The sequence below is a fragment of the Theropithecus gelada genome, chromosome 1, assembly GCF_003255815.1.
Source record: "Theropithecus gelada isolate Dixy chromosome 1, Tgel_1.0, whole genome shotgun sequence".
Classification (NCBI taxonomy): Eukaryota; Metazoa; Chordata; class Mammalia; order Primates; family Cercopithecidae; genus Theropithecus; species Theropithecus gelada.
Window position 1 is genome coordinate 15931355 of NC_037668.1, and position 27622 is coordinate 15958976.

A 27622-nucleotide genomic window follows, 5' to 3' on the forward strand; every position below is an offset into this window, starting at 1 on the left:
CGGCTTCATGCTGTCTAGGCCTGGCTGATGTTAAGAATTATCTCATAAGCATTTGTATGTCTCCATCAGAGGCTTCCCTGGGGGCGCTTTCCAAAGGCAGTGGCAACTTCCTGAAGTGAGGTGATGTATTCCATTTCTATGGCCACCACTCTCTCACTATCCTTTTGTTTTCCAGTGGTCTTTTCCACATGAAGAGCCCCACCATGCATCCAGACAGTTCTCTTGAGTAGGATTTAAACTGGCTCCACACATGGTCCACAGGATTCATGTATATGTGACCCTTTATCAGAAGCCAGTGTGGCGACTTCCAGGATGTGACTCTCTACTTTGTTACCTCAGGCTCTGTCTTTGCCTTGAAATTCCTCTACTGTGAGTCATACACAGTCTAATGATTATCCTTGGATACAAGGACAAATACAAAATGTTTCAGTGGTCTTGAAGCCACTTTAGGATTGAGAAGACAGAATTACTCCTCGCCTTTTTTTTTTTTTTTTTTTTGGAGACGGAGTTTTGCTCTTGTTGCCCAGGATGGAGTGCAGTGGCACGATCTCGGCTCAGTGCAACCTCCACCTCCCGGGTTCAAGTGTTTCTCCTGCCTCAGCCTCCCAAGTAGCCAGAACTACAGACACCCGTCACCGTGCCTGGCTAATTTTTTGTATTTTTAGTAGAGATGGGTTTTCACCATGTTAGCCAGACTAGTCTCAAACTCTTGACCTCAGGTGACCCACCCACCTCGGCTTCCCAAAGTGCTGGGATTACAGGTGTCAGCCACCTTGCTTGGCCATTCCCCACCTCTTCTCTTTGGGATTGAATAGGGCTCACAGCATGGTAGTAGCTCTCTCCAAAGAAAGCCATTTTGTAAACCCAATCTCCACTTTTTTGTTGTTTCTTTGAGACAGGGTCTCACTCTGTGGCCCAGGCTGAAGTGCAGTGGGATGATGATGGCTCACGGCAGCCTCAAACTCCTGGCAGCCTCAAACTCATGTGATCCTCCTGCCTCAGTCTCCTGAGTAGTAGCTGGGACTACAGGCATGCACCACTATGCCTGGCTAATTTTTTTTTTTTTTAAGATGGATTATTCTTGCTCTGTCGCCCAGGCTGGAGTATACTGGTGTGATCTCAGCTCACTGCAACCTCCACCTCCCGAGTTCAAGTGATTCTCCTGCCTCAGCCTCCAGAGTAGCTGGGATTACAGGGTGCCTGTCACCACACCCTGCTAATTTTGTATTTTTAGTAGAGACGGAGTTTCACCATTTGGCCAGGCTGATCTTGAACTCCTGACCTCAAGTGATTCGCCCGCCTCAGCCTCACAAAGTGCTGGGATTACAGGCATGAGCCTCTGCCCCTGGCTTTTTAATTTTTTAAAACAAATTATTTTTATTTTTATTTTTATTTTGAGATGGAGTCTCGCTCTGTCACCAGGCTGGAGTACAGTGGCGCGATCTCAGCGCTCACTGCAATCTCTCTACCTCCCAGATTCAAGTGATTTTCCTGCCTCAGCCTCCCAACTAGCTGGGACTACAGGCGCATGCCACCACGCCCAGCTAATTTTTTGTATTTTTAGTAGAGACAGGGTTTCACCATGTTGGCCAGGATGGTCTCAATCTCTTGACCTTGTGATCTGCCCGCCTCGGCCTCCCAAAGTGCTGGGATTACAGGCGAGAGCCACCGCGCCCAGCCTAATTTTTTTATTTTTTTTGTGGAGACAAGGTCTCACCATGTTGCCCAGGTTGGTCTTGAACTGGCTTGAAGTGATCCTCCTGTCTCAGGCTCCCAAAGTGCTAGGATTACAGGGGTGAGCCACTGCATCTGGCCTTCTGTCTTCACTTTTTATACTCTTGAAATGGGTGAGGGGGTTCAAGAGTTGTGCAACTGTTCCTTGGTAACTTCCTTTCAAATACTGCATTTCCATCTGCTGTCTCCCTTTGGAGTTTCAAATCTATTAGATCTTGATACCCCAGCTGAAACATCCAGTTTAAGATTTTGTTAAGTGTAAAACATAATCTCCTTTATCAATCCTGCTTTAAATCTTCCCTCATTCCTTATCTGAGGTTATGTGATTTAGTCACACCTCACAAGCCAAGCTCTAGGCCTAGGCCATCAAGTTGGTATGGCATGATCTGGTCACACTCTCCTTTACTGATAAAGAAAACCAAGCTAAGGCCAAGGGCCCACTAGAACAAACCTACTGCCCATGAGAGGGATAAATCAGGAGTCCCTCTTGGCTCCAAACCTAGTTCTCTATAACGATGTACACAGAGCAAAGTGATTTGGTCAAGTAGCCATGGGCTTTGGAGTCTGTCATTTATCAAGTGATCTTAGATGAATTATCTTTTCTGAGTTTCATTACAATTTTATAAAATAGGGCCAGGTGCCGTGGCTCATGCCTGTGGGAGGCCGAGACGGGCAGATCACTTGAGGTCAGGAGTTTGAGACCAGCCTGGCGAACATGGTGAAACTCCATCTCTACTACAAATACAAAAATAAGCCAGGTGTGGTTGCGGGTGCCCATAATCCCAGCTACTTGGGAGGCAAAGGTAGGAGAATCGTTTGAACCCGGGAGGTGGAGGTTGCAGTGGACCAAGATTGCACTACTGCACTGTAGCCTGGGTGATAGAGTGAGACTCTGTCTCAAATTAAAAAAAAAAAAAAAAAAATTATAAAATAGCCTTACCTTTTAATTTGAAATTTAATTTTTTTTTTTTTTGAGATGGAGTTTCACTTTTGTTACCCAGCCTAACGTGCAATGGCGCGATCTCAGCTCACTGCAACCTCCTGCCTCCTGGGTTCAAGTGATTCTCCTGCCTCAGCCTCCCAAGTAGCCGGGATTACAGGCATGCGTCACCATCCAGCTAATTTTTGTATTTTTAGTAGAGACAAGGTTTCACCATGTCGGCCAGGCTGGTCTCGAACTCCTGACCTCAGGTGATCTACCCGCCTTGGCCTCCCAAAGTGCTGGGATTACAGGTATGAGCCACCATGCCCAGCTTGAAATTTAATTTTTTTTTTTTTAGTCAGTTTCTGTAGAGACTGTCAAAAATTGCTAATGTCAACTATATTGTAAGTCATCACAGTGGGATATGTGAAAATTTTTTTTTTTTTTTTTTTTTTTTTTTTTTTGAGACAGGGGCTCACTCTATCACTCAGGCTGGAGTGCAGTGGCAAGCTCACAGTTCACGACAACCTCGACTTCACAGGCTCAAGTGATCCTTCCACGCCACGTGCCACCATGTCTGGCTAAAGTTTTGTAAAGACGGGGTCTCTCTATGTTGCCCAAGCTGGTTTCAAAACTCCTAGACTCAAGTGATCTGGCTGCCTTGGCCTCCCAAAGTGCTGGGATAACAGGTGTGAGTCACTGTGCCTGGCCAACAGAAACCTTTTCTTTTTTTTTTTTTTTTTGACAGAGTCTGAAATCTGGAGTCTTACTCTGTCGCTAGAGTGCAGTGGTGCAATCTTGACTCACTGCAACCTTCACCTCCCAGGTTCAAGTGATTCTCCTGCCTCAGCCTCCCGACTAGCTGAGATTACAGTAGTGTGCCACCACACCCGGCTACTTTCTGTACTTTTAGCAGATGGGGTTTCTCCATGTTGGCTGTGCTGGTCTCGAAGTCCTGACCTCAGGTGATCCACCCACCTTGGCCTCCCAAAGTATTGGGATTACAGGCATGAACCACCGTGCCTGGTTAGAAACTTTTTTTTTTTTTTTTTTTTTTGAGACAGAGTCTCACTCTGTCGCCCAGGCTGGAGTGCAGTGGCGCAATCTTGGCTCACTGCAAGCTCCGCCTCCCGAGTTCACACAATTCTCCTGCCTCATCCTCCTGAGTAGCTGGGACTACAGGAGCCTGCCACCATGCCCAGCTAATTTTTGTATTTTTAGTAGAGATGAAGTTTCACAGTGTTAGCCAGGATGGTCTCCATCTCCTGACCTCGTGATCCACCTGCCTCGGCCTCCCAAAGTGCTGGGATTATAGGCATGAGCCACCACGCCTGGCCCGAAACGTTTTCAGTTAGCAATAATTGTACCTTGGACAAATCTCAATGGCTATGATACTGCCACTGCACAAAGCTTAAAATTTAATTTTTAATTAAACAATACATGAATATTTTCCTTGGAAAAAAGGAAAATATAGATGGCACTAAAGTTCCTATGATTACCACTTCCAATCTCATTCCCCTAATTCTCTTCTGGAAGTAACCACAATTCTTTCTTTTTTTTTTTTTTTTCTCGCTCTGTTGCCAGGCTGGAGTGCAGTGGTGCGATCTCAGCTCCCTGCAACCTCCGCCTCCTGGGTTCAAGCAATTCTTGTGCCTCAGCCTCCCGAGTAGCTGGGATTAAGGCACGCGCCACCACAGCCAGATAATTTTTGTATTTTTAGTAAAGACGGAGTTTCACCATGTTGGCCAGAATGGTCTCGATCTCCTGACCTCGTGATCCACCCGCCTCAGCTTCCCAAAGTGTTGGGAATACAGGCGTGAGCTAGTGTGCCTGGTTGTAACAATTCTCAGTTTAGTAGTTATCCATCCAGTTCTTTTTCAATTGATCTGTGTGTTTTTTTTTTTTTTTTTTCTGAGACAGAGTCTCGCTTTGTCGCCCAGGCTGGAGTGCAGTGGCACCATCTCGGCTCACTGCAAGCTCCGCCTCCTGGGTTCATGCCATTCTCCTGCCTCAGCCTCCGAGCAGCTGGGACTACAGGCGCCCACCACCACGCCCGGCTAATGTTTTGTATTTTTAGTAGAGACGGGGTTTCACAGTGTTAGCCAGGATGGTCTCGATCTCCTGACCTCGTGATCCACCCACCTTGGCCTCCCAAAGTGCTGGGATTACAGACGTAAGCCACCGCACCCGGCCTGATCTGTGCTTTTTAACCTGTAAAAATAGGATAGTAATATCTGTCTCACAGGAAAAGAACAGAAGTGAAATGCAAAGTGGGTAATGTTTTCCTTTTTCTGGTTCCTCACTAAGAGCTGAGACCTACCGCAGAAACACAGCTGTACAGTACATTCAAGCTGAAAAAAAGAAACTCTTTCTTATTTCCAAGGGTGGAATTATCTGCCCTCTAATACCTTGTATTTTAAATATAAGTTTTTTGTTTTCCAAAAAACTCAACAGACATCACACACAGATTTTATAATAGGAACAAGCTCTAGCCTGGCACAACAACACAGCCAGCCTCTTGGACAGGGGTCTGTCAGAGGAGGGTAATAAAAGCCAAAAGCCCGGAAAGTATTCTGCTTCCTTTATCCTCTTCCATTTTAGCCAGGCAAGGATGATTCTGTGTCTTACATCTTCTGCTCCCTGTGGCGTTCATTTCCAATTGCAGAAAGGAGGTCATATGACCAGATTCTTTCCTTAAACAGCTTTCCCGCTGCTGAGTACAACAAAGACAAAACAAAGCAATCCTGCTCCTCCACAATTGTGCTCTTCCATCAGTCTACATGGCAGGGGAAACTCCCACAATAGCTTTTCCCACTGTCTGAGAGGAAGCATAAACCAGGATTTCCAAAGGCACCCACTGGTTGGTTCCCAGGTGCCCTAGAGTAGGATTTTTATTTTTATTATTATTTTTTTTGAGATGAGGTCTTATTATGTTGCCCAGGCTGGTCTTGAACTCCTGGGCTCAACGAATCCTCCTGCCTCAGCCTCCGAGTAGCTGGGATTATAGGCACTTGCCTCCACACCTGGCTCTAGGATTTTATTTTAGCATAAAACCAAATTCCATTTATTATATACTTTGCCAGCCATGATACAAGTTTCTTTTTGAGACAGAGTCTCATTCTGTTGCCCAGGCTGGAGTGCAGTGGCATGATCTTGGCTCACCACAACCTCTGCCTCCCGGGATCAAGCAATTCTCCTGCCTCAGCCTCCTGAATAGCTGGGATTACAGGTGCCCACCACCATGCTAGACTGATTTTTGTATTTTTTAGTAGAGACGGGGTTTTACCATGTTGGTCAGCCTGGTCTCGAACTCCTGACCTCAAGTAATCCACCTGCCTCGGCCTCCCAAAGTGCTGGGATTACAGGCGTGAGCCACCCTGCCCAGCCCCTCTTTTTAAATTCTAACAAAAGCATATAAGATTTTTAGTTTCGTTTTTGGGACAGGCTGTTGCCTAGGCTGGAGTGCAGTGGTGTAGACATGGCTCACTGCAACCTTGACCTCCTGGGCTCAAGGGATCCTCCTGCTTCAGCCTCTGGTACAGCTGGGACCACAAGTGCGTGCCACCACACCTGGCTAATTTTTAAGTTTTTTTTTTTTTTTTTTTTTGTAGAGATGGGATCTGTCTTTGTGGCCTAGGCTGGTCTCAAACTTCTGGGCTCAAGTGATCCTCCCATCTTGGCCTCCCAAAATGCTGGGATTGTGATTGTGGGCATGAGGCACCATGCCCAGCCCAGCCCATACAAGGTTTTTTTTTTTTAGACAGTCTCGCTCTGTTGCCCAAGCTGGGGTGCAGTGGCACGATCTCAGCTCACTGCAACCTCTGCCTCCCGGGTTCAAGCAATTCTCCTGCCTCAGCCTCTCAAGTAGCTGGGATTACAGGTGTGCATCACCATGTCCAGCTAATTTTTATATTTTTAGTAGAGACAGGTTTTCACTACGTTGGTCAGGCTGGTCTTGAACTCCTGAACTCAAGTGATCCACCTGCCTTGGTCTCCCAAAGTGCTGGGATTACATGCTTGAGCCACTGCACCTGGCCCCATATAAAGTTTTTAATGTCATTATTCCCATATTACAGATTATTCCCATATTACAGATTAAGGGACTAAGGCTCAAAAGGGTAAATAAGTCTGTTCTTAAACAGTGACTTCCTGAGACACAGGAGATGTTTAAGAACAGTACTGGTAGGTGGGAAGTGGCATTTGGGAGCAGGAGTGAGAAGCATGAAAATGTAGCAAGAATAGAAAAGGTTGGGGAAATAGCAAATTAAGAGGAAGAAAAATGCAGGTCCTAGTAAGAATTGCTACTCACCACTGCCAGAGTCTGGGCCATGTTCTAGGTGTATTTAAACAAATCTCCATAGCAACCATCTGGTTTCTGTTTTTCTATGACAACACGGGCTTGCATTTCTAAATACAGGCACTGGTGAGGACAAGTGTGGGCTGGGGAAGGGAAGTGTGACCGCTGAGTCAAGGGGAAATTGCGCAAAAAAGGCAGATTCTCTTGGTATGCTCTCATCTATCCCCCTCTCCCAGCACACCCTCAAGGAAGGGGTCTTTCCTTGATTCATAGCAGTCAGTTAAGAGCTGAGCCTTGTACGCACTTTGTCTTTTGTTTTGGAGACAGAGTCTGGCTCTGTCACCCAGGCTGGAGGGCAGTGGTGTGATCTTGGCTTACTGCAGCCTCCTCCTCCCAAGTTCAAGCAATCCTCTTGCCTCAGCCTCCTGAGTAGCTGGGACTACAGGCGCCTGCCACCACTCTCAGTTAATTTTAAAATTTTTTGTAGAGACAAGGTCTCACTATATTGCCCAGCCTGGTCTCAAACTCCTGGGCTCAAGAATTCCTCCTGCCTCAGCCTCTCAAAATGCTGGCATTACAGGTGTGAGCCACTGTGGCCAGCCCATGATATCTTATTTTTACCAATTATGTAAATTCCTATCTAATAAGGGACACCCTTGGTGCAAGAGGGGGAAGGGTAGATGCTTTGCTTCTCATTTTCAACCCAGGTGGCACTTTTGGAGATACTGAGGGTAAAAAGAGGTTGGAGGATCTCATCTGATAAAGGTGTGGTAGCCCCAGAAAGAAAGGTGAGAAAAAGGCAGCTAGGCATGGGGATGCAGGAATAAGTATAGATACTGCCATGAGGACTAAATGGGCCCAAACCCGAGTTACAAGAGCACCCCCACCTTTTATTTATTTATTTTTTGAGACAGAGCCTCTCTCTGTTGCCCAGGCTAGAGTGCAGTGGTGCGATCTCCACTCACTGCAAGCTCCGCCTCCCGGGTTCAGGCCATTCTCCTGCCTCAGCCTCCCGAGTAGCTGGGACTACAGATGCCCACCACCACACCCGGCTAACTTTTGTATTTTTAGTAGAGACGGGGTTTCACTGTGTTAACCAGGATGGTCTCGATCTCCTGACCTTGTGATCCACCCACCTCAGCCTCCCAAAGTGCTGGGATTACAACAAGAGCCCCTTTCTTAAGTCAGCACAGTGATTCTCAACCAGGCAACTCCAGGGGGCAACTGGCAATGTCTGGGCCCAGACTTTTCTGATTGTTCTGATTAAGCAACTAATGGGTAAAGGACAAAGATGCTGTTAAACATCCTGAAATGCACAGGACAGTCCCTGCAACAAAGAATTACTTGGCCCAAAATGTCAGCAGTTCCAAGACTGAAAAACCTGAGTACAGAGATGCTGGTCCTACAGGAAACGTCTCCTTTGTCCATTGCAGGGGCACCAGTGTGACAGATAAAACCATTTGAGGGGGGCCGAGCATGGTGGCTCACACCTGTAATCCCAACACTTTGGAGGCCAAGGCGGGTGGATCACCTGAGATCAGGAGTTCAAGAACAGCCTGGCCAACATGATGAAACCCTGTCTCTACTAAAAATACAAAAAATTAGCCGGGTGTGGTAGCTACCCGGGAGACTGAGGCAGGAGAACGGCTTGAATCCGGGAGGCAGAGGTTGTAGTGAGCCAAGATTGCACCACTGCACTCCAGCCTGGGAAACAAGAGCAAAACTCTGTCTAAAACAAACAAAAAACCATTTGAGGGGGATATACCACAGATGCCTGCTTGTTCCCCTGGGGCCTGAGTCCCTCTCAGACTTTCACACCAAATATTTTTAGTTTACTTCTGACAGAAATAAATTCAAGCCAGAATCCAGATTTGCTGTGAAATCAGGTGGTTCTAGAGAATAGGATATTTTCCTATACCCTTCTTGATATAGGCAAAATTGCCCCACAGAGGCTGTGCAATCAGGCCAAGGACATGCTCCTCTTGGCCTTAGTTTCACCATTTGTAAAACGAGTATACTGAACTCAATGATCTCAAATGTCCCTTTAGTTCCAAAACTCTGTACTTTTGGATATTTCTTTTTTTTTTTTTTTTGAGACGGAGTCTTGCTCTGTCGCCCAGGCTGGAGTGCAGTGGCCAGATCTCAGCTCACTGCAAGCTCCGCCTCCCGGGTTCACGCCATTCTTCTGCCTCAGCCTCCCGAGTAGCTGGGACTACAGGCGCCCGCCACCTCGCCCGGCTAGTTTTTTTGTATTTTTTAGTAGAGACGGGGTTTCACCGTGTTAGCCAGGATGGTCTCGATATCCTGACCTCGTGATCCGCCCGTCTCAGCCTCCCAAAGTGCTGGGATTACAGGCTTGAGCCACCGCGCCCGGCCTGGATATTTCTTTTCAGAAATATCCTGGGCTGTACAGTTTGGGTCTGTAGACAAGGAAATGACTCAAATGCAATAGAGGAAGCCTAAGGATGACTCAGACTTCCCTAATCATAAACGACACTTCAGACGTGGACCTTAAGGTCAAACCAGGACTCATGATCACTGTATGACTTTTCTTTTGTACATGTCAGCAGGTGGCATTCACCAGGGGTGACTTTATTGACAGTAAGTTGCCTCTGCCAAAAAACACCCTCATATGTCTGATGTTTGAATTTCTCCTATGCAGAGTTTTGTCTTCAGTTAAAAATGTAAATACTATTGTTTCCTGTTGGAGCTCAGAGAAAAAAAAAGGTAACTACTCTAGGATATGTATCAATTTGATGCTACTCTATTTTATTTATTGAGGCAGGGTCTTGCTCTGTTGCCCAGGCTGGAGTGCGATGGTACAATCACAGCTCACTACAGCCTCAACCTCCTGTGCCCAATCGATGCTCCCACCTCAGCCTCCCATTGCTGGAACTACAGGCACATAACACGCCTGGCGAATTTTTTTTAAAATTTTTCATACAGGGTGTCCCTACATTGCCCAGGCTGGTCTCAAACTCCTGTACTCAAGTGATCCTCCCACCTCAGCCTCCCAAAGTGATGGCATTACAGGTGTGAGCCACCTCACCCCAGCAAGTTGATTTTTAACAAAAGATAACAGCAAAACTCCAGATACATTAGCAAACTACTTTCACAGCTGGATGTGAATAAACTCCCTTAGTTTTATTTATTTATACACAGAGTCTCACTCTGTTGCCCAGGCTGGAGTGTAGTGGTGCAAACACAGCTCACTTCAGCCTTCACTTTCTGGACTCAGACTATCCTCCCGCCTCAGCCTCCCATGTAGCTGGGACCACAGGCGCATGCCATCATGCATGGCTAATTTTTAAATTTTTTGTAGAGATGGGGGTCTCATTTTGTTGCCCAGGCTGGTATCGAACTCCTGGGCATAAGCAATCTTCCCCTCCCAAAGTGCTCGGATTACAGGCATGAGCCACCACTTGGCTCCAATCTAAAATTTTATATTCTTGCTACAATGTGCTGAACTTCCAGGTTAATCATTTCTGCTTCTAAATCATCTGCTCTTTGACTTTATAAAGGGTTCTCTTAAAAATAGATAAATAATAGGCCGGGCGCGGTGGCTCAAGCCTGTAATCCCAGCACTTTGGGAGGCCGAGACGGGCGGATCACGAGGTCAGGAGATCGAGACCATCCTGGCTAACACGGTGAAACCCCGTCTCTACTAAAAAAAATACAAAAAACTAGCCAGGCGAGGTGGCGGGCGCCTGTAGTCCCAGCTACTTGGGAGGCTGAGGCAGGAGAATGGCGTAAACCCGGGAGGCGGAGCTTGCAGTGAGCTGAGATCCGGCCACTGCACTCCAGCCTGGGCGACAGAGCGAGACTCCGTCTCAAAAAAAACACACAAAAAAAACAAAAAATAGATAAATAATAAAGAAAGAAACAAATAATTCTCTTGACCAGAGTTTTTTTTTTTTTTGAGACAGGGTTTTGCTCCTGTTACCCAGGCTGGAGTGCAATGGCGCAATCCTGCCTCACTGCAACCTCCGCCTCCCAGGTTCAAGACATTCTCCTGCCTCAGCCTCCCTGGTAGCTGGGATTACAGACGAATACCACCACACCCAGATCATTTTTTGTATTTTTAGTAGAGTTTCACTATGTTGGCCAGGCTGGTCTCAAACTCCTGACCTCGTGATCCACCAACCCCAGCCTCCCAAAATGCTGGGATTACAGGTGTGGGCCACTGCGCCTGGCTTGACCAGTTTATCACCCCTTCCTTAGCCTATTTTCTTATCTAGCCATAATCAGAGAGATTCCTTACACAATCTTTCACCAGCACTTTCATCCCCTTGCTTCCTTCTTAGTATACTTTATCCATCTACAAATCACGACCCAGGATCTAAACAATAATGTCTTCCCTGCTCTTGTGCCCAGGGAGCTAGGTGCTTCTAGAGAAAAATAGCACAAAGATATGGATTGGCACATGTTTATGGTAGCAATCTATTAGAACCTCAACATTGCTTGCTTCCTAACTACCCCCTTCCCACCTTTTTAAAGAGATGGGGTTTGGTTATGTTGCCCAGGCTGGAGTGCAGTGGCTATTCACAAGCATGGTAATTGTGCACTGCAGTCTTGAACTCCTGCGTCGAGATCTTCCTACCTCACCCTCCCAAGTAGCTGGGACTATAGGCGTGTGCCACCATGCCTGGCTAATTTTATTTTTTGTAGAGATGAGTTCTTACCATGTTGTCCAGGCTGGTCTTGAACTCCTGGACTCAAGCAATCCCCCTGCCTCAGCCTCCCAGACTGTCAGGATTACAGGCCTGAGTCATTAGGCCTAGCCCCTCCTCTGTTCTATGTCCTTTTATGTCTATACTTTTTACACTCCCACCTCTCTAACATCCTTTTTTTTTTTTTTTTTGAGACGGAGTCTCGCTCTGTTGCCCAGGCTGGAGTGCAGTGGCCGGATCTCAGCTCACTGCAAGCTCCGCCTCCTGGGTTTATGCCATTCTCCTGCCTCAGCCTCCCGTGTAGCTGGGACTACAGGCGCCCGCCACCTCGCCTGGCTAGTTTTTGGTTTTGTATTTTTTAGTAGAGACGGGGTTTCACCATGTTAGCCAGGATAATCTCGATCTCCTGACCTCGTGATCCACCCGTCTCGGCCTCCCAAAGTGCTGGGATTACAGGCTTGAGCCACCACGCCCAGCCTCTAACATCCTACTTTACAAGTCTGACTAAAGCTGTCAGACAAGGACTCCTATAAATTACTTAGCCCCAGTCAATAACAAACAGCTGGGAGTTTACTGTTATATTTTCACCTTGAGTCTCCAGCAGGATGAGGCATATATAGTCCTACCTGAGACCACTTTCTTCCTCAGTTGGCTTCCCAACTAGGCTAACCCCACACGGCTGGCACATGGGTAAGTGCTCAGCAAATGTCTGCAGAAGTAGACCATGTAACTAAACCATATCCACCTGTGCTCATTTCATCTCCTTTGTCTTCAGAACCCTGCTTTTTGGCTTTCTCTACTGAGCTCCAGGTTTTACTTATTCCTTTCACTGTTTCAATAAATATACCTGAATTGCTCCCATCCTAAAACAACCACAAAACCTCTCCACATTACTTAGTTCTACAAGCCAGATTTCACCTCTACAAATCCACTGAAATTGGTTTCAAAAAGGTTACTAACTGCCAAATCAAATGGATACTCAAGTCCTTTTTCTTTTTTTTTTTTTTTTGGAGACGGAGTCTCGCGCTGTCGCCCAGGCTGGAGTGCAGTGGCCAGATCTCAGTTCACTGCAAGCTCCGCCTCCTGGGTTTACGCCATTCTCCTGCCTCAGCCTCCCGAGTAGCTGGGACTACAGGCGCCCGCCACCTCGCCTGGCTATATTTTTGTATTTTTTAGTAGAGATGGGGTTTCACCGTGTTAGCCAGGATGGTCTCGATCTCCTGACCTCGTGATCCGCCCGTCTCGGCCTCCCAAAGTGCTGGGATTACAGGCTTGAGCCACCGCGCCCGGCCAAGTCCTTTTTCTTTTGTATTTGGTTTTTGGGTTTTTTGTTGAGATGGAGTCTTGCTCTTGTAGCCCAGGCTGGAGTGCAATGGTGCGATCTTGGCTCACTGCAACCTCCGCCCCCTGCGATAAGTGATTCTCCTGTCTCAGCCTCCTGAGTAGTAGCTGGGATTACAGGCACCCGCCACCACGCCCAGCTAATTTTTACTATTTTTAGTAGAGACGGGGTTTTATCATGTTGGCCAGGCTGGTCTTGAATTCCCAACCTCAGGTGATCCCCGCCTACCTCAGTCTCCCAAAGTGCTGGGATTACAGGCATAAGCCACCGTGCCCAGCCCTGTCTACTCTTCTTTATACCCACTGTCATCACTTTCCTTGGTTCCTAACCATCTCTCACCTGAAATATTGTAGCAACATAACAAAGTGTCTTACAATTCAAGTAGTCCATGATAATGGTTTACTGAGTATGGAATTTCCACTTAGGTGTTACTTCACCTGAGTTACTTCAAACTTCACCATTGATACTTCATTTATTATTTTTTGAGACAGAATCTCACTTTGTCGCCCAGGCTGGAGTGCAATGGTGCTAACTCGGCCCACTGCAACCTCCGCCTCCCGGATTCAAGCGATTCTCCTGCCTCAGCCTCCTGAGTAACTGGGATTACAGGCACCTGCCACTATGCCCAGCTTGGCCTTGCCCCTTGGATGCTCACTACAGTTACTCTGAATTAGTCCCAGTTTGCAGAATGTAATAACTCTGAATCACTTTACATAGTTCTTTCCACCCAGAAGACCCCTTTCCCGATCTACCCCCTTTACCTGAATAAATTCTTCTACTTAATCAGATCTCAGCTTAGAAGCTATTTTCTCTGAGAGGATTTTCCTGTCCTTCCCCACCTTCTCAAATTGGGTAGGTTCCCCTACTCTGTGCTTCTAGAGCATTTTGTGTTTATCCCTGTCTTAGCACCAATCCCTTCTAATTCCTTGTCTATTTGTTTTTATTATATCCCTCTATAGGCTGTAAACTCCTTGAGGGCAGGAACCATGTTTTATTTTTTTTGGAGACGGAGTTTCGCCTTGTTGCCCAGGCTGGAGTGCAATGGTGCAATCTCGGCTCACTGCAGCCTATGCCTCCCAGGTTCAAGCAATTATCGTGCCTCAGCCTCCCAAGTAGCTGGGATTACAGGCATGCACCACCACTTCTGGCTAATTTTATATTTTTAGTACAGACAGGGTTTCACCATGTTGGTCATGCTGGTCTCCAACTCCTGACATCAGGCCATTCACCCACCTTCACCTTCTAAAGTGCTGGGATTACAGATGTGAGCCACCGCGCCCGGCCGGAACCATGTTTTACGCACTTCTGTAGTCCCTGAAGTAAGGACTTTACAAGCCTTATCTTGCTTAATCATTACAATCACCCTCATGGCCGGTACCATATCTTTACCATTCTGCAAGTAGGTAAATTGAGGCAGAAAATTAAAGAAACTTGTCCAGAGTTATTAAAAAAACAAACCGGGATTTAAAAATTTTATTTTTTTCAAGATGGAGTTTCACTCTTATAGCCCAGGCTGGAGTGCTGTGGCTTGATCTCGGCTCACTGTAACCTCCACCTCCTGGGTTCAAGCAATTCTCCTGCCTTAGCCTGCCGAGTAGCTGGGATTACAGGCACCCGCCACCACACCTGGCTAATTTTTGTATTTTTACTAGAGACGGGGGTTTCACCACGTTGGCCAGGCTGGTCTTGAACTTCTGACCTCAGGTGATCCACCTGCCTCGGCCTCCCGAAGTGCTGAAAGTACAGGTGTGAGCCACCATGCCCGGCCAAAATCAGGATTTAACACTAGGCATTCTAACACTAGAACCAGTCCATCACTAAATCCATCCCCCTTTAAATCCCTTTTCCACACAACTTGGCAGCAACCTATCTAAAACACAAATCTGACTATATCCCTTGTTTGTAACCTAGGCCTGCCTGCATATCATATCCTGTGTAACATGACTCCTGTCTACCTTCCTGGCCAGGTCTCCAGACACTCTCCAGGACTCACTTGATACTGTCACTATAGAAACACCAAAGAGTCCATCCCTCTCATCCTTCTCTACTTGTTAGTCCCTCTACCAAAATGCCCCCTTTCACCTTACCATTCTGGAGAAATCCTGCTCATCCTTCAGAACTTTCTCCTGAAACCTTTCCTGACCATTCTTTTCCCTATCCCTCTGCAGGCAGCGGAGTAAATCCTGTCACTGCTCTCAGAAGCTGTGTGACTTAGGGCTTAGGCAAGTTATTTTGTCTTAGTGTTACCATTTGTATAATGGACATACTAAGAGTATATACTTCATAAAATTGTTGTGAGGATTAAATGAGATGTAAATTAAGCACTTAGCATGGGGCTTGACACATAGTAAGTACTCAAAATACTAGGCCTCCATGGCGGCTCACACCTGTAATCCCAGCACTTTGGGAGGTCGAGGCAGGCAGATCACTTGAGGTCAGGAGTTCAAGACCAGCCTGGTCAACATGGCAAAACCCCGTCTCTACTAAAAATACAAAAATTAGCCGGGCATCGTGGTGCGCAGCTGTAGTCCCAGCTACTCGGTAGGCTGAGGCACGAGAATAGCTTAAACATAAAAGGTGGAGGTTGCAGTGAGCTGAGATCACACCACTGCACTCCAGCTTGGGTAACAGAGCAAGACCCTGTCTCAAAACAAAAACAAAAACAAAAACAAAAAACCACAGCTGGGCGTGGTGGCTCACGCCTGTAATCCTAGCACTTTGGGAGGCTGAGGCAGGCAGATCACCTGAGGTCAGGAGTTCGAGACCAGCCTGGCCAACATGGAGAAACACAGTCTTTACTAAAAGTATAAAAATGAGCCAGGTGCGGTGGCAGTCGCCTGTAGTCCCAGCTACTCAGGAGGCTGAGGCAGGAGAATAGCTTGAACCCAGGAGGCGGAGGTTACAGTGAGTCGAGATCTCACTACTGCACTCCAGCCTGGTAAACAAGAGCGAGACTCTATCTCAAAAAGAAAAAAAAAAATCAGGCCAGGAGCAGTGGCTCAAGCCTGCAATCCCAGCACTTTGGGAGGCCGAGGTGGGTGGATCACTTGAGGTCAGGCGTTCAAGACTGGCCTGGCCAACATGGTGAAACACCATCTCTACCAAAAATACAAGAATTACCAGGGCGTGGTGGCACATGCCTGTAATCCCAGCTACTCAGTAGGCTGAGGCAGAATCACTTGAACCCAGAGGTGGAGGTTCCAGTGAGCCAAGATCACACCACTGCACTCCAGCCTGGATGATCAAGTGAGACTGTCTCAAAAAAAAAAAAGCAACTATTATTAATTACTCATCCCTATTCCTCTGTATAGCTAGACCACCACTGCTGCAAGTATAACACTGTAATATGATTTCTTCATGTGTAGTTCCACCATTACAATGTAATCTCCTTGAAAGAGGCAGCCACATATCATTTACCTTGTATTTTAGCACAATGCTGGGCATATTGTGGGCACTTATTAAGTAACTGGACTGTTTAAATACTACCCACCTTTCAAGGCCCAGTTAAATTTCCATTTCCACCACTTATATTTACCTTATGAGTCCAGTTGGATTTTCTCTTCTCAGAATTCTACTACCTGACTAACCATATGCTATCTTGCATTATATGTAGAAGTGTCTCAATTAGGTTACATGTTCCTCTAGAGCAGAAATGACCTCTTACACTGTTTATCTGGCCAAAAACAGCTTATTTTTCCAACTGCAAAGTGAGAATTCAACAGTCACTTGGGACTTAAAATATTGCAGCCCAAGCACGGGAGGTCCCACCTTATCTTTACTAGTAAGTAATCTGTCTTTAATAAAATTCAGCTAACAGCTTACCTCCTGACTCTCCTTCCCTTAGCTTAGCTATTGGAACTCTGCTTAGAACTATAAATCTGCCTACATTTGTGTGCTATTGCCACATCTCAAGTTCCCCAGGGTGGAACAGATCTTTCTTTTTAATCTCCCTCAAGACCCAGTACAGGGCATTATACAGACGAGGGCTGCTTGTGTGGGTGCTGTTGGCTCACTGTGGATATATCCTCAATGGCAACTCTCCAAGTTATTTTTCTTTTGCCTGTCTTTAATATGCCCAGCCCACACCAGCTTAAAATAAAAGCTGTTGGACAGTAATGGTGACTTCATCCCTGCCACCCTGCATATTAGATGGCTCAGCTGAGAGGCTTGTCAGCACAATCATGTTGGAGGAGTAGACGAACCTTTGATTCAACTCTTTGAGATAAAGACTTTAGAATACATCTAGCTAAAATAATGAGCAGGAATAACTATTTAGAAGCATTGCAGAATCAGTTTGCTTTGGTTGCTTAGCCCTATAGTATGGGAGTGAAGGACATGGATTGGCAAGTTTTAAAATGAAATACATCCTGCCAAGTGTGCAGTGGTGAAGAACTAAAAGGAAAAAAAAAAGGCTAAGGAGTAACACAAAATATAGATAGCCCCAAACATTTTTGGCACCTCAGGCTTCTTTTTTTTGAGATGGAGTCTCGCTCTGTCGCCCAGGCCGAAGTGCAGGGGCACAATCTTGGCTCACTGCAAGTTCCACCTCCTGGGTTCACACCATTCTCCTGCCTCAGCCTCCTGAGCAGCTGGGACTACAGGCTCAGCTAATTTTTTGTATTTTTAGTAGAGACAGGGTTTCACCATGTTAACCAGGATGGTCTCGATCTCCTGACCTCCTGATCCTCCTGCCTCGGCCTCCCAAAGTGCTGGAATTACAGATGTGAGTCACCGTGCCTGGCCATACCCCAGGCTTCTTAAGGCCACAAATTAAAATTGAGGACCAGGGAGCCAGGAATAGTGGGAAGAAATAATATAAAAGCCTAAGATACTAACTCAAGCTCTTCAGCTAACCAGCTTTTCTACCTTACAAGTAACTTACCTCTGTATCTTAACTTCCTCACTTGTATTAAAATGAAATTGCACCAACTGCTGGGTGTAGTGGCTCACACCTGTAATCCCTGCACTTTGGGAGGCTGAGATGGAAGGACTGCTTGAGGCCAGGAGTTCAGGAGCAGCCTACACAACAAAATGAGATCCTGTCTACAAAAGAAAGGAAAAAAAATATATTCTCAGCCAGGCGCAGTGGCTTATGCCTATAACCCCAGCATTTTGGGAGGCCAATATAGGAGGAATTCTTAAGCCTGTGTTCTGAGACTCACCTGGGCAACATGGTGAATCCTTATCGCTACAAAAAAATAATTAGCCAGGTGTGGTGGCATGTGCTTGTAGTCCCAGCTACTTGGGAGGCTGAGATGGGAAGATTACTTGAGCTCAGGAGGTTGAGGCTACAGTGAGTGTTTGCACCCGGCACTCCATTCTGGGCGACTGAGCAAGACCCTACCAAAAAAAAAAAAAAGAGAAAGAAATAGCCTCACAAACCTCACCTCATTCCCCAGCTGGCAAACACAAACCAGGGATGATATACTCAGGAGGAAATCATGGGATGGCTCACTAACCCCACCACAATAAACACCATTAACTTGTGTCTCTAGTTTGAGTTTGTACTTGTTTTATTTTATTCATTTATTTTTTTTAGATGGAGTCTCGCTCTGTCGCCCAGGCTGGCGTGCAGTGGCGTGATCTCGGCTCACTGCAACCTCCGCCTCCTGGGTTCAAGTGATTCTCCTGCCTCAGCCTCCCAAGTAAGTGGGATTATAGGCATGCGCCACCACGCCCAGCTAATTTCTGTATTTTTAGTAGAGACTGGGTTTCACCATGTTGGCTAGGCTGGTCTCAAACTCCTGACTTCAAGTGATCCACCGACCTTGGCCTCCCAAAGTGCTGTGATTACAGGCGTGAGCCACCGTACCTGCCGGAGTTTGTTTCTCCTTTGGTAACCTTTCTTTTGTACATTCCATTCACAGGCAGCTTTTAACTTCTTTCAGTAGCAGGTTTCCAGCAATGCAGATTGGGACATCATGAGGAAAGGAATCACTCTGCCTCCTGCTGGCCACCAGCAGAAAGACTTGAGTTTCTTTTGGCTTATTACAAAGAAATAACGTATTTCTTTTGGTTTGTCACATTTCTCCCTCACAGACATGGGAACTTGAAAAGGAATGGAATGGCCGGGCGCGGTGGCTCAAGCCTGTAATCCCAGCACTTTGGGAGGCCGAGACGGGCGGATCACAAGGTCAGGAGATCGAGACCATCCTGGCTAACATGGTGAAACCCCGTCTCTACTAAAAATACAAAAAACTAGCCGGGCGAGGTGGCGGGCGCCTGTAGTCCCAGCTACTCGGGAGGCTGAGGCAGGAGAATGGCATAAACCCGGGAGGCAGAGCTTGCAGTGAGCTGAGATCCGGCCACTGCACTCCAGCCTGGGCGACAGAGCGAGACTCCGTCTCAAAAAAAAAAAAAAAAAAAAAGAAAAGGAATGGAAGACAAAGAGAAAAAGGAGAATGGTCCTCCTTTTTTGCTAAGCCTGGACTAGGCTTAGGTGTCAAGAAACCGTTTAGATCAAATACCTTAAATGCCTCATCTTGTGAGCCACAAACTGAGGTTGATGCATCTTCTACATTAGCTACAGAAACAAAGGGATGGACAAGGTTTATGCCAACATTCCTGCTCCTTTTCCCTAAGTGATGGTATTGGGGAACTCAGCCGCATCTCACATTAACAATGTCTTCAGCATTGTTTTCCTCCCCCTCCCAAACCCCAATAAAACACACCAACTGCTTCAGAGTATTTCTGAGTTGGGTTTTTTCATGGGTTTTTGTTTTGTTTATTTCAAATACTGAGAAAGTCCTTTGGGCTCTGTGGGGTTCCCCATGCTCACGGCTCCTTTCTCCCACACTCACTGCTCTTCTCCCCACAGCAAATCTATTTCAAGGACACTACTTTTTAAAATAATTAACGTTGAGTTCTCAACTAGCTCTGCAGAACCAGAGGAGCTGTTTGCATCTGTCTGTGCGGATGGAGTTTCTTTTATCTGACACCAGGTCTCCAACCACACTGAAACAAGGCATTTATCTACAGAGCTCAACTAGAACCCCTTTTCATTAGTCTACTCCACTTCCTTCCCCTCACATCTATCCCACACCAGCCACGTGGTTAAAAAGGATAGTCAGGAATGTTTTTACCAACTCCAAGCCCTAATTCATATTCCTCCATATCTCCCACCCCACCCTCTCAACCCCACCCCCACCCCCAGAATTTCACTGAGATTTCTCCCAACTGTTATTTGGAAAAAAGGTAAAACAAAAAAGGTTCAAGGTCTTGGTGCTCAGCCCAAGGGGCTCCATGTGCTGGGACACCAACGGGCAAGGGCTTCTGCCTCTCCAGCCCGCACCCGAGCCACCTCCTGACCCCTGGCTGCAAAAGCAGGAAGGGGCAGGAGCCAGCACAGGACCCGGGTGCGGGGAGGGCAGCGTCTCAGGATCTGGCGGAGCCCCGGGCAGCATCATTCAACTTGGCCACTGCGGACGAACACAGAAGAAAAAAAAAAAAAACACGTCAAGTAATAGGGGAAAAAAAACCCTGAACTCCATCCCAGTCTCTACCCCATGATTCCTCCACATTTAACAACCATTAGGCAACCTGGCATATGTCTGAATCCTATCCATAAGGGATAGGATTTGCAAAAAATCAAAAAAGAGAATTTCAGTCTTTTCCTATCCACGAAACAACATTATCTGCCTTTCTGGGATATCCATGGATAACAAACATAGAAAAACAATTCTTTAGATAAGATGAAAATAACTGGAGGTTTCCAGGTGGGTAAGCTGCCTACTCAGAGCAGGCTCAGTTTCAGAGGCATGGCCACAGCTACTTGCAAAGACTGAAGTAGCACAGTGATGACATGGTGACTGTGTGGAGGCCAGAACCAGACCACACACATGCTGTTCTGAGTGGATTTAATAATCTAGGTTTAATCAAAGCAATTTGCATTTGGATTTTGGAATGACCCCTCCTTGCTAAGGAAGCTATGTACTTCATGCTGTGGAAACTGGCAAATACAGAATGTAGCTTGTTTGTTTTCTTAGCCTTGAAGATGACCAGGCAGAGAGACAGAGTGAGACCAACAGTTTTTCTAATTTCCCTGCTCCTCCTATTCCTTCCTAAAAAGCAGACTCATTGTGACCAGTAGTCTTGAGGACTCAAGCTGAATGATAGAGAAGGCAGCTCAAACAGAAAAGAAAAAAAGTACAGAATTCGAGAAGATCGGAGATGAAGAAAACGTACAAAATTATATATATATTTATATATATAATAACATGACATATCTATGTACAACATGGCTGGGACAGTTGAAGAAACTATACAATGGTGTTCAGCATTTTCCCCTTCCCACATGGACTTTAAGGATGACAGCATGAGGAAATGGAGCAAGAAACACAAAAATTATATACAATTACAAGTGACAGTTAAGGAGTTTGGGGACCAGGGAGTCCAGGGATCCTGCTCTCTCCATTCCTTCCTCACCAACTTTTTCCTATCCAATCTGAATGACAGCCTGAACACTGGCCAGTCAGAAGAAAAGTATGTACACACCTCATCCCCCGACATGCACATCAGCAAGTCTGTCAGTCATTCTCATTGGGCCAAATGTTTGGCATATCAGAATTTGTGATGTGAGAGGGAGGGCAAGAGGATTACAGAATCTTGCTCTCTTGAACATTAGTTCTCACCCTGGCCCTCTCTGTCATAACTAGCAAGTTGCGTTCAATAAGATTCTAGCCAAGCTGGTGATAACTAGATTGAAGATGCGGGTCACCTGCAACCCCTTTCCTCCACCTATTCACGAATGAGCAAGGCTACCTCTCCTCATCATACAAGAGCTGGGTTGCTGAGTTCTGGGAATGCAGAGATTTCTCAGTCTTCCTCCTCTCCCTCCCTAACCACTTTCCCTAGCTTCCTCCAAGGTGAATCATCTTCTAAGAACCTGCTCCTCCAGCCCTGCAGGAGTACTCAGCCCCAGGGGCTAGCTCAGTTTACCCTTCTTCCTCTTTCCCTAACAATATATCTGGCATCAGATTGCATCTGAAACATGGTCAACATATGTGCATGACTGGGCATGTTTCTCAGGCCTGCAGCTCTGCTGCCAGAGAAGCTTTTTAGCAGCTATGGCCCAGAGGTAGGCTGGGAAAGTGGGCTGGGTCAGAGGCAAGAAGCTTCCATGGCTAGCTTATTTTTTTTTTTTTTGATCCTCAAGACTGTGATATCTATAAAGTTGTCTTGCCTGAATTTATAATCCCCAAACCTCAATTTACTCTGTCCTCATGTATCCCTCAAATGGTTCCCCTCTGTAGTACTTTCCCAATATTACAGAGCAGAGACTCACCACCCACAAGCCTTCCTCACCTTTCGTTTTACAATGAACAGTACGGAGTTTTTCTGCTGGCAGTTATGACTTCAGAATCAGAATCAATCTTACATACATTTAACTCTATTTTACAGGTGAGGAAATAGAAATCCAGAGAGGATAAATGACTTAACCAAGATTATACATCAGCTCTGCTGGGACTGAGTAGAGTGAGAACTCAGATAGCTTGACTCCTAAACCAGTGCTCTTCCCACTATCCCATGATACTTTCAAAAGCAACATGCTGGAAAAGAGAGAGAAGGTGCCCATTTTCTGTGAATAATGTTCACCAATCTTTATATTATTTGAGAGCCAGAGCAAACTGTAAGAGATACTAAGTAATGGAGGCTAAGGGGGCACTGTAGTTTTAGGCAAGCAAGTCAATTTTTCTTTTTAAGGATTCTCTAAACCTGCCATAATGGAAACATGAAGCAATAGCAGCCTAAGGGACAGAACACTTAGAAGCACAGAAAACATGTCTCATTCAATCTACCTTTCCCAACTATGTTAGGTTAGCCTTGGGATGTTAAACCTGCCAAATTATTCCCAAGGCTCAGTCTAATCAATTTTGGGACATTCTCTCCCAAAAGGAGAAATCACATCTCTCCAGTTTCTCACACAAAAAAACATTTGCAGCATTATCCAATCCTAGCCTTTCCTATTTCTGGGCCCTACCTGGACTACAGAGAGTGTGTGGAAGTCTCAATCTAACCAAAGAAATCAACTTAGAGCCCCTTTTCAACCTACATTACCTTCTCAGCAGCCCCCAGCAAAATCACAGTCATTTCTGGCTAGCAAGCTGAGAAGATCTGACTAGGTGCCCATTTCATCCCTGCCTATAATATATAAAAGTCCAGTGGTTGAGGAAGGGGAGGAGAGGGGGGCTCAGGTTACCCCGCAAGCTTGCTGGTGACGAGCGAAGACTTTCTCTGGGGCAGATCCTGTGGGGTGGGGATGTGGTCACCAGTCACCAGGTTCTTGTCTGGTCCTGCACTTGGCAGCTGCTTATTCTTCATCTTGGCTTTGGCCATGTTGTAGTCTCCTGAGTCAAAGTACTTTTGCTAAGAGATAAGAGGGAGGTTTAGGTGAGTGAGGCACTCTGGCCTTCCTCAAAAACAAGGAGACTCACATCTCACATCCATTATAAACCCTCATGCACACTCAGATCTTTCAAGAAGTCTTCTTTGATTAACCTCATGCATACACAGTTTAACATTAATTACATGTACTTATGTCTTCTCCCCAGTGTGTTCTGACTTTTTCAGGTACGTAAGCAGTTTTCCAGCTAGAGTAAATAGTTTTGGAGTCAAGGGAAAGCCCCTACCATCCTTTGTACCCCACTCAGTATAGGATGGCTCAACCAAAATCACTTATTCATAAAGGGCAACTGAGGACCTTACTGGGTACAGGGCAATAACCTGGAACTGGAGAAACAGAAATGAGTAAGATACAGAGAAGGATAAATATGGGGCTATCCTAGCCACCAGGAGATCAACCACAAGCCAACAACCTCAAAATGATTATTCTCCCAGACCAGGAATAGAAACTGGGCCTGTTCATGAGGATAATGTATTTTCCTTCTGACTCTCACAGCTCCCACACATGTTCCATGACTGTGACAGCCTGCCCACGCCTGCCTTGCCTCCAGCAAGGTAAATGCAAATCAGCATCACATTATCATCTGTGACTAAGACTCAATAACTGGGATCCTCCACAGGGATGTTTCACCCTCTATTTTATCTACACAGAGAAGCACACTTCAATTTGATGATTTATAATCTTATAGTCATTGCAGAGGAGAGTAAAGGAAATAATTTTTTTTTTTTTGAGACGGCATCTCGCTCTCAAAAGATGGAGTCCCAGGCTGGAGTGCAGTGGCGCGATCTCACCTCATTGCAAGCTCCGCTTCTCCAGTTCACACCATTCTCCTGCCTCAGCCTCCAAAGTAGCTGGGACTACAGGTGCCCGCCACCACACCCGGCTAATGTTTTGTATTATTAGTAGAGATGGGGTTTCACCATGGTTTAGATCTCCTGACCTCGTGATCCGTCCGCCTCGGCCTCCCAAAGTGCTGGGATTACAGGTGTGAGCCACCGCGCCCCAATTTTTTTTTTTTTTTAAAAGATAATATAATCCCTCAGTCAGCTTTAGGTACCTTTGGGAACTAAAAATCTGATCAGGAGCTACATGACTATGAAAGTAGACTCTCTCTTGGTGAGGAGGACCACTTTGAACAGGAAAAATACGTTTGTTGCAGGAGTATAATTAATGGCTGGTGCTCACTTTAAGGGTATGAAGAAACTGATTCACTTCAAGTTGAGGATTTATTTCTGTAGGAGAGATGGTTTGATCTTCTTCTGAAATGATGCATCCCAAAATTTATCTCTAATGCTTAAAAAGTACACAATCCTAAAACCTCCAACACTCAAACAGGCAAATGCCTGGGGGCAGTCTGCATTTCAGTTTCTAACATCTTTCCCTCATTCCCCCACATACCCAAGTGCTCCAATTTAGGCCTTAATTTCCTACACAAAAAGCAGGAGGGAACTGATACCACATTAGGGATTTACATTAATTTGACTTGCTCTTTTCAAATTTCAAATTCCTCTCTACTTCTATTCAACAACAAAACCTCCAGAAAGGATCCAGTAGAACCTCTACAGACTTCATTCCAAGAACCCCCTTTGGCTCCAAAGAAAGAGGGTAAGAGATTATGCCCCATACCCCTTTCTGGAGTCTCTTCATGAGGAAGTCGGAGCCTCCAGGCTTTTGTCCTAGGCTTGGGTATTTGGCCTTTAGCTTTGCCTCTTCAGCTCTCTCAGGGAGAATACCTTCTTTCTCCTGCGTGTCCTGGAGAAAACAAATGAGCCAAATAAAATTAAAGACTGAGAAACAACTGCTTCTCACATTTGATAACAACTATACTCTCAACTTCTCCTGGAGATCCACCCACTTGTAAATATGCTATCTCCACTCTGCTGTTAAAGCCAGACCTTTGTTAAAATCCCTAAAGCTCAAGATGACTACTGTGAGAAGAAAAAGACAAGCTGCTTCTCACACTCCACCCAAGGAACCACCCAGGGACCTATGTGTATTGGGCTAAAGGTGATACTAAACACAATACTTTAATCACAGAATGGGCCATATCACTCAGCACAAATGCTAAGAAAGACAAAGAGAAAAAAGAGCTAGCAGGGCTTCTGGTGATACAGGATGAGTAGGGGGGTTCCCTAGGCTATCCTACATGTCACATGAGAAATTTTTTTAAAAAAATGGTTTGGGGCTGGGCACAGTGACTCATGCCTGTAATCCCAGCACTTTGGGAGGCTGAGGCGGGTGCATCGCTTGAGCTCATGAGTTTGCGACCCACATGCGCTATATGTTGAAACCCCGTCTCTACAACAAGAAGAAACAGTTTGCTAAATGTTCCCTCCTTATTCATTTTTTTCTTTTCTTTCTTTTTAAAAATTGCTACACAACAAAGCAATTCCTTCCTTATTCAGGGTCTAAGCCACCTGTTAGGTCTCCCTGTGGAGGAGGCTAGCTATGTGGCCTTCTTCAAAGATCTCCACCTGAGTAATGGCACAGCCTTGCTTCAACATTTCCACAAATATTATGGTAGCAAGCTGATAAACAGAGAGGAAAATGATACTGTTTTTAACCTCAGGAAAATAAAGATACAGTAGGCTCACTAGTATTTACCCACCAGCTTTCATTAAAAAAAATCAATACCTACCCTGGTGGTGCAGGGGCTCTCACTACTGTAGTCAATCTCTTTTTGTTTCTTGTGGTCCCTGCTGCCCTTTAGTGACTTTCTGAAAAGATCTGAAGTCAACGTATGGCTCTTTTTAGTGGGATTATATTCCTTTCTCTTGAAAATCACGCATAGATATAACACCAAGTGTATTTAATGAGTGCCTGAACCCAGTGCTAAATTTTAGAAGTCAAATACAAACTCCAATAAGGGGTTTATTTGGCGAGTTTCCATCATGGAATCGCGGGTGCACTAAGTCCCTGCCTTGGAAGTCTAGGGGAAGAGAGTGGTGTCTTTCTCACGACCCTGTCGGCGTCTTTTCCAAGTTTAATCACCATGATTCTGTTTGGAACTCTAGTCCTCTTCGATCTTGTTGGGTCCTCATTGAAGGTGAGCAATAGACCATCCTTAGCTACTAAAATAGGTCTCTTGAGAAAGTTGCCGCCTTAAACTAGCCATAATAATAATTACACTTCTCCCCTCCCCCAGTACTCGTCCTTTTTAAACGTCTTTACCTCGACCCCTATCTTTGCGGATTGAGGCTGCGGGCCCCAGCCCGGATGCTGGGTCATTTACCTCTACTAACCCATAACACACATCACACCCAGGACCACCAGCTAGACCCCTTCCATTCACCTTCTTTCCAAACACCCGCCCCGCGTCCATGCTCGGCCAATTATAGCACAGCGTCCAAGGGTTGAGCAGTAGGCCTATTGGCCAATCAGGAAGAGTACACTACTGAGTGACAAAGGACCCAACAAACCAGCGCCAAAGCAGCAGGTCGTGTTGAAGCTCACCCTGCGTGACGCAAAAAGTGGCCAACCCCTGCGGAGCCTGAGACCATGGCGACCAATCCGCACTGGTGGGAGACCGTCTCCCACCCCATCACGGTCTCCCCAGCTCGCCCGCCCGCACCCCCTCCACCTCACCTGCTTCTCCTCGCCGGTCTCCTCCGCAGGGTTCTCTTCTTCTTGTTTCTGGGACATGGCGGGACCGGGACTGTGGAGTGTAGGGGGCCCGGGAAGGCAACCGGAGAAGGGAAGGGGGAGGGGAAACGGGGATAACCTGCGCTGCTGCTTCGGCTCCTGTCACTAGTGTTGCTCAGCCAAAATGGCGGCCCTTGCCCATGACGTTACGACCGCCCCTTCCTATGAGAGCCAGTGGGAGTGAGGTAGATGGGGCAATGACGTAACGATCTACCAATAGTCGCCGTCTAAAGGTGGGCTCTCTAGAGGCGACCGGCAAGCTGGAACACCAACCTGGAAAGAGAGTGAGACACAAGGACCAATTGGAAGCCTGTGGGGGATATCGGGGGCGGGGCTGCTGGCTGTGGTATTTTTGCCCCTTTGGTGGGCTCCGGCTTCCTTCACTCCAGCGCCCCGCGCCCGAGAGGCTTAGCGGGGCGTCAAACTAGAGAGCGAAAGGATGGAAGCCTTTATTCATATCAGGTGGAGAGGATTAAAGTTTGCGCAGTGTTAGCAGAAAATGATCGAGCTCCAGAAAATGATTTGGAGGTCAGATTCGATTTTAAAATAGTACTAACAGGCCGGGCGCGGTGCCTCACGCCTGTAATCCTAGCACTTTGGGAGGCCGAGGTGG

At 46.4% G+C, this 27622-nt stretch overlaps 1 protein-coding gene across 6 annotated transcripts; it reads right to left on the reverse strand.

Annotated features, from left to right (window-relative positions):
- Nucleotides 1-19650: 19650 nt before the first annotated feature.
- Nucleotides 19651-27163, reverse strand: ENSA (endosulfine alpha). Of its 6 annotated transcripts, none has more exons than XM_025380174.1 (4): nucleotides 26953-27163; nucleotides 24994-25119; nucleotides 23164-23330; nucleotides 19651-20383 (listed from the first exon to the last, which is right to left on the reverse strand). In XM_025380174.1, exons 1-4 carry the CDS (start codon nucleotides 27007-27009, stop codon nucleotides 20368-20370), a joined length of 366 nt encoding a protein of 121 aa, XP_025235959.1. In that variant the 5' UTR covers nucleotides 27010-27163; the 3' UTR covers nucleotides 19651-20367. The 6 variants fall into 6 exon arrangements, with proteins under 6 accessions (XP_025235959.1, XP_025235949.1, XP_025235978.1 ...); XM_025380164.1 differs by having other exon boundaries at nucleotides 26600-27141; XM_025380193.1 differs by having other exon boundaries at nucleotides 19653-20383; nucleotides 23234-23330; nucleotides 26953-27149.
- Nucleotides 27164-27622: the final 459 nt, after the last annotated feature.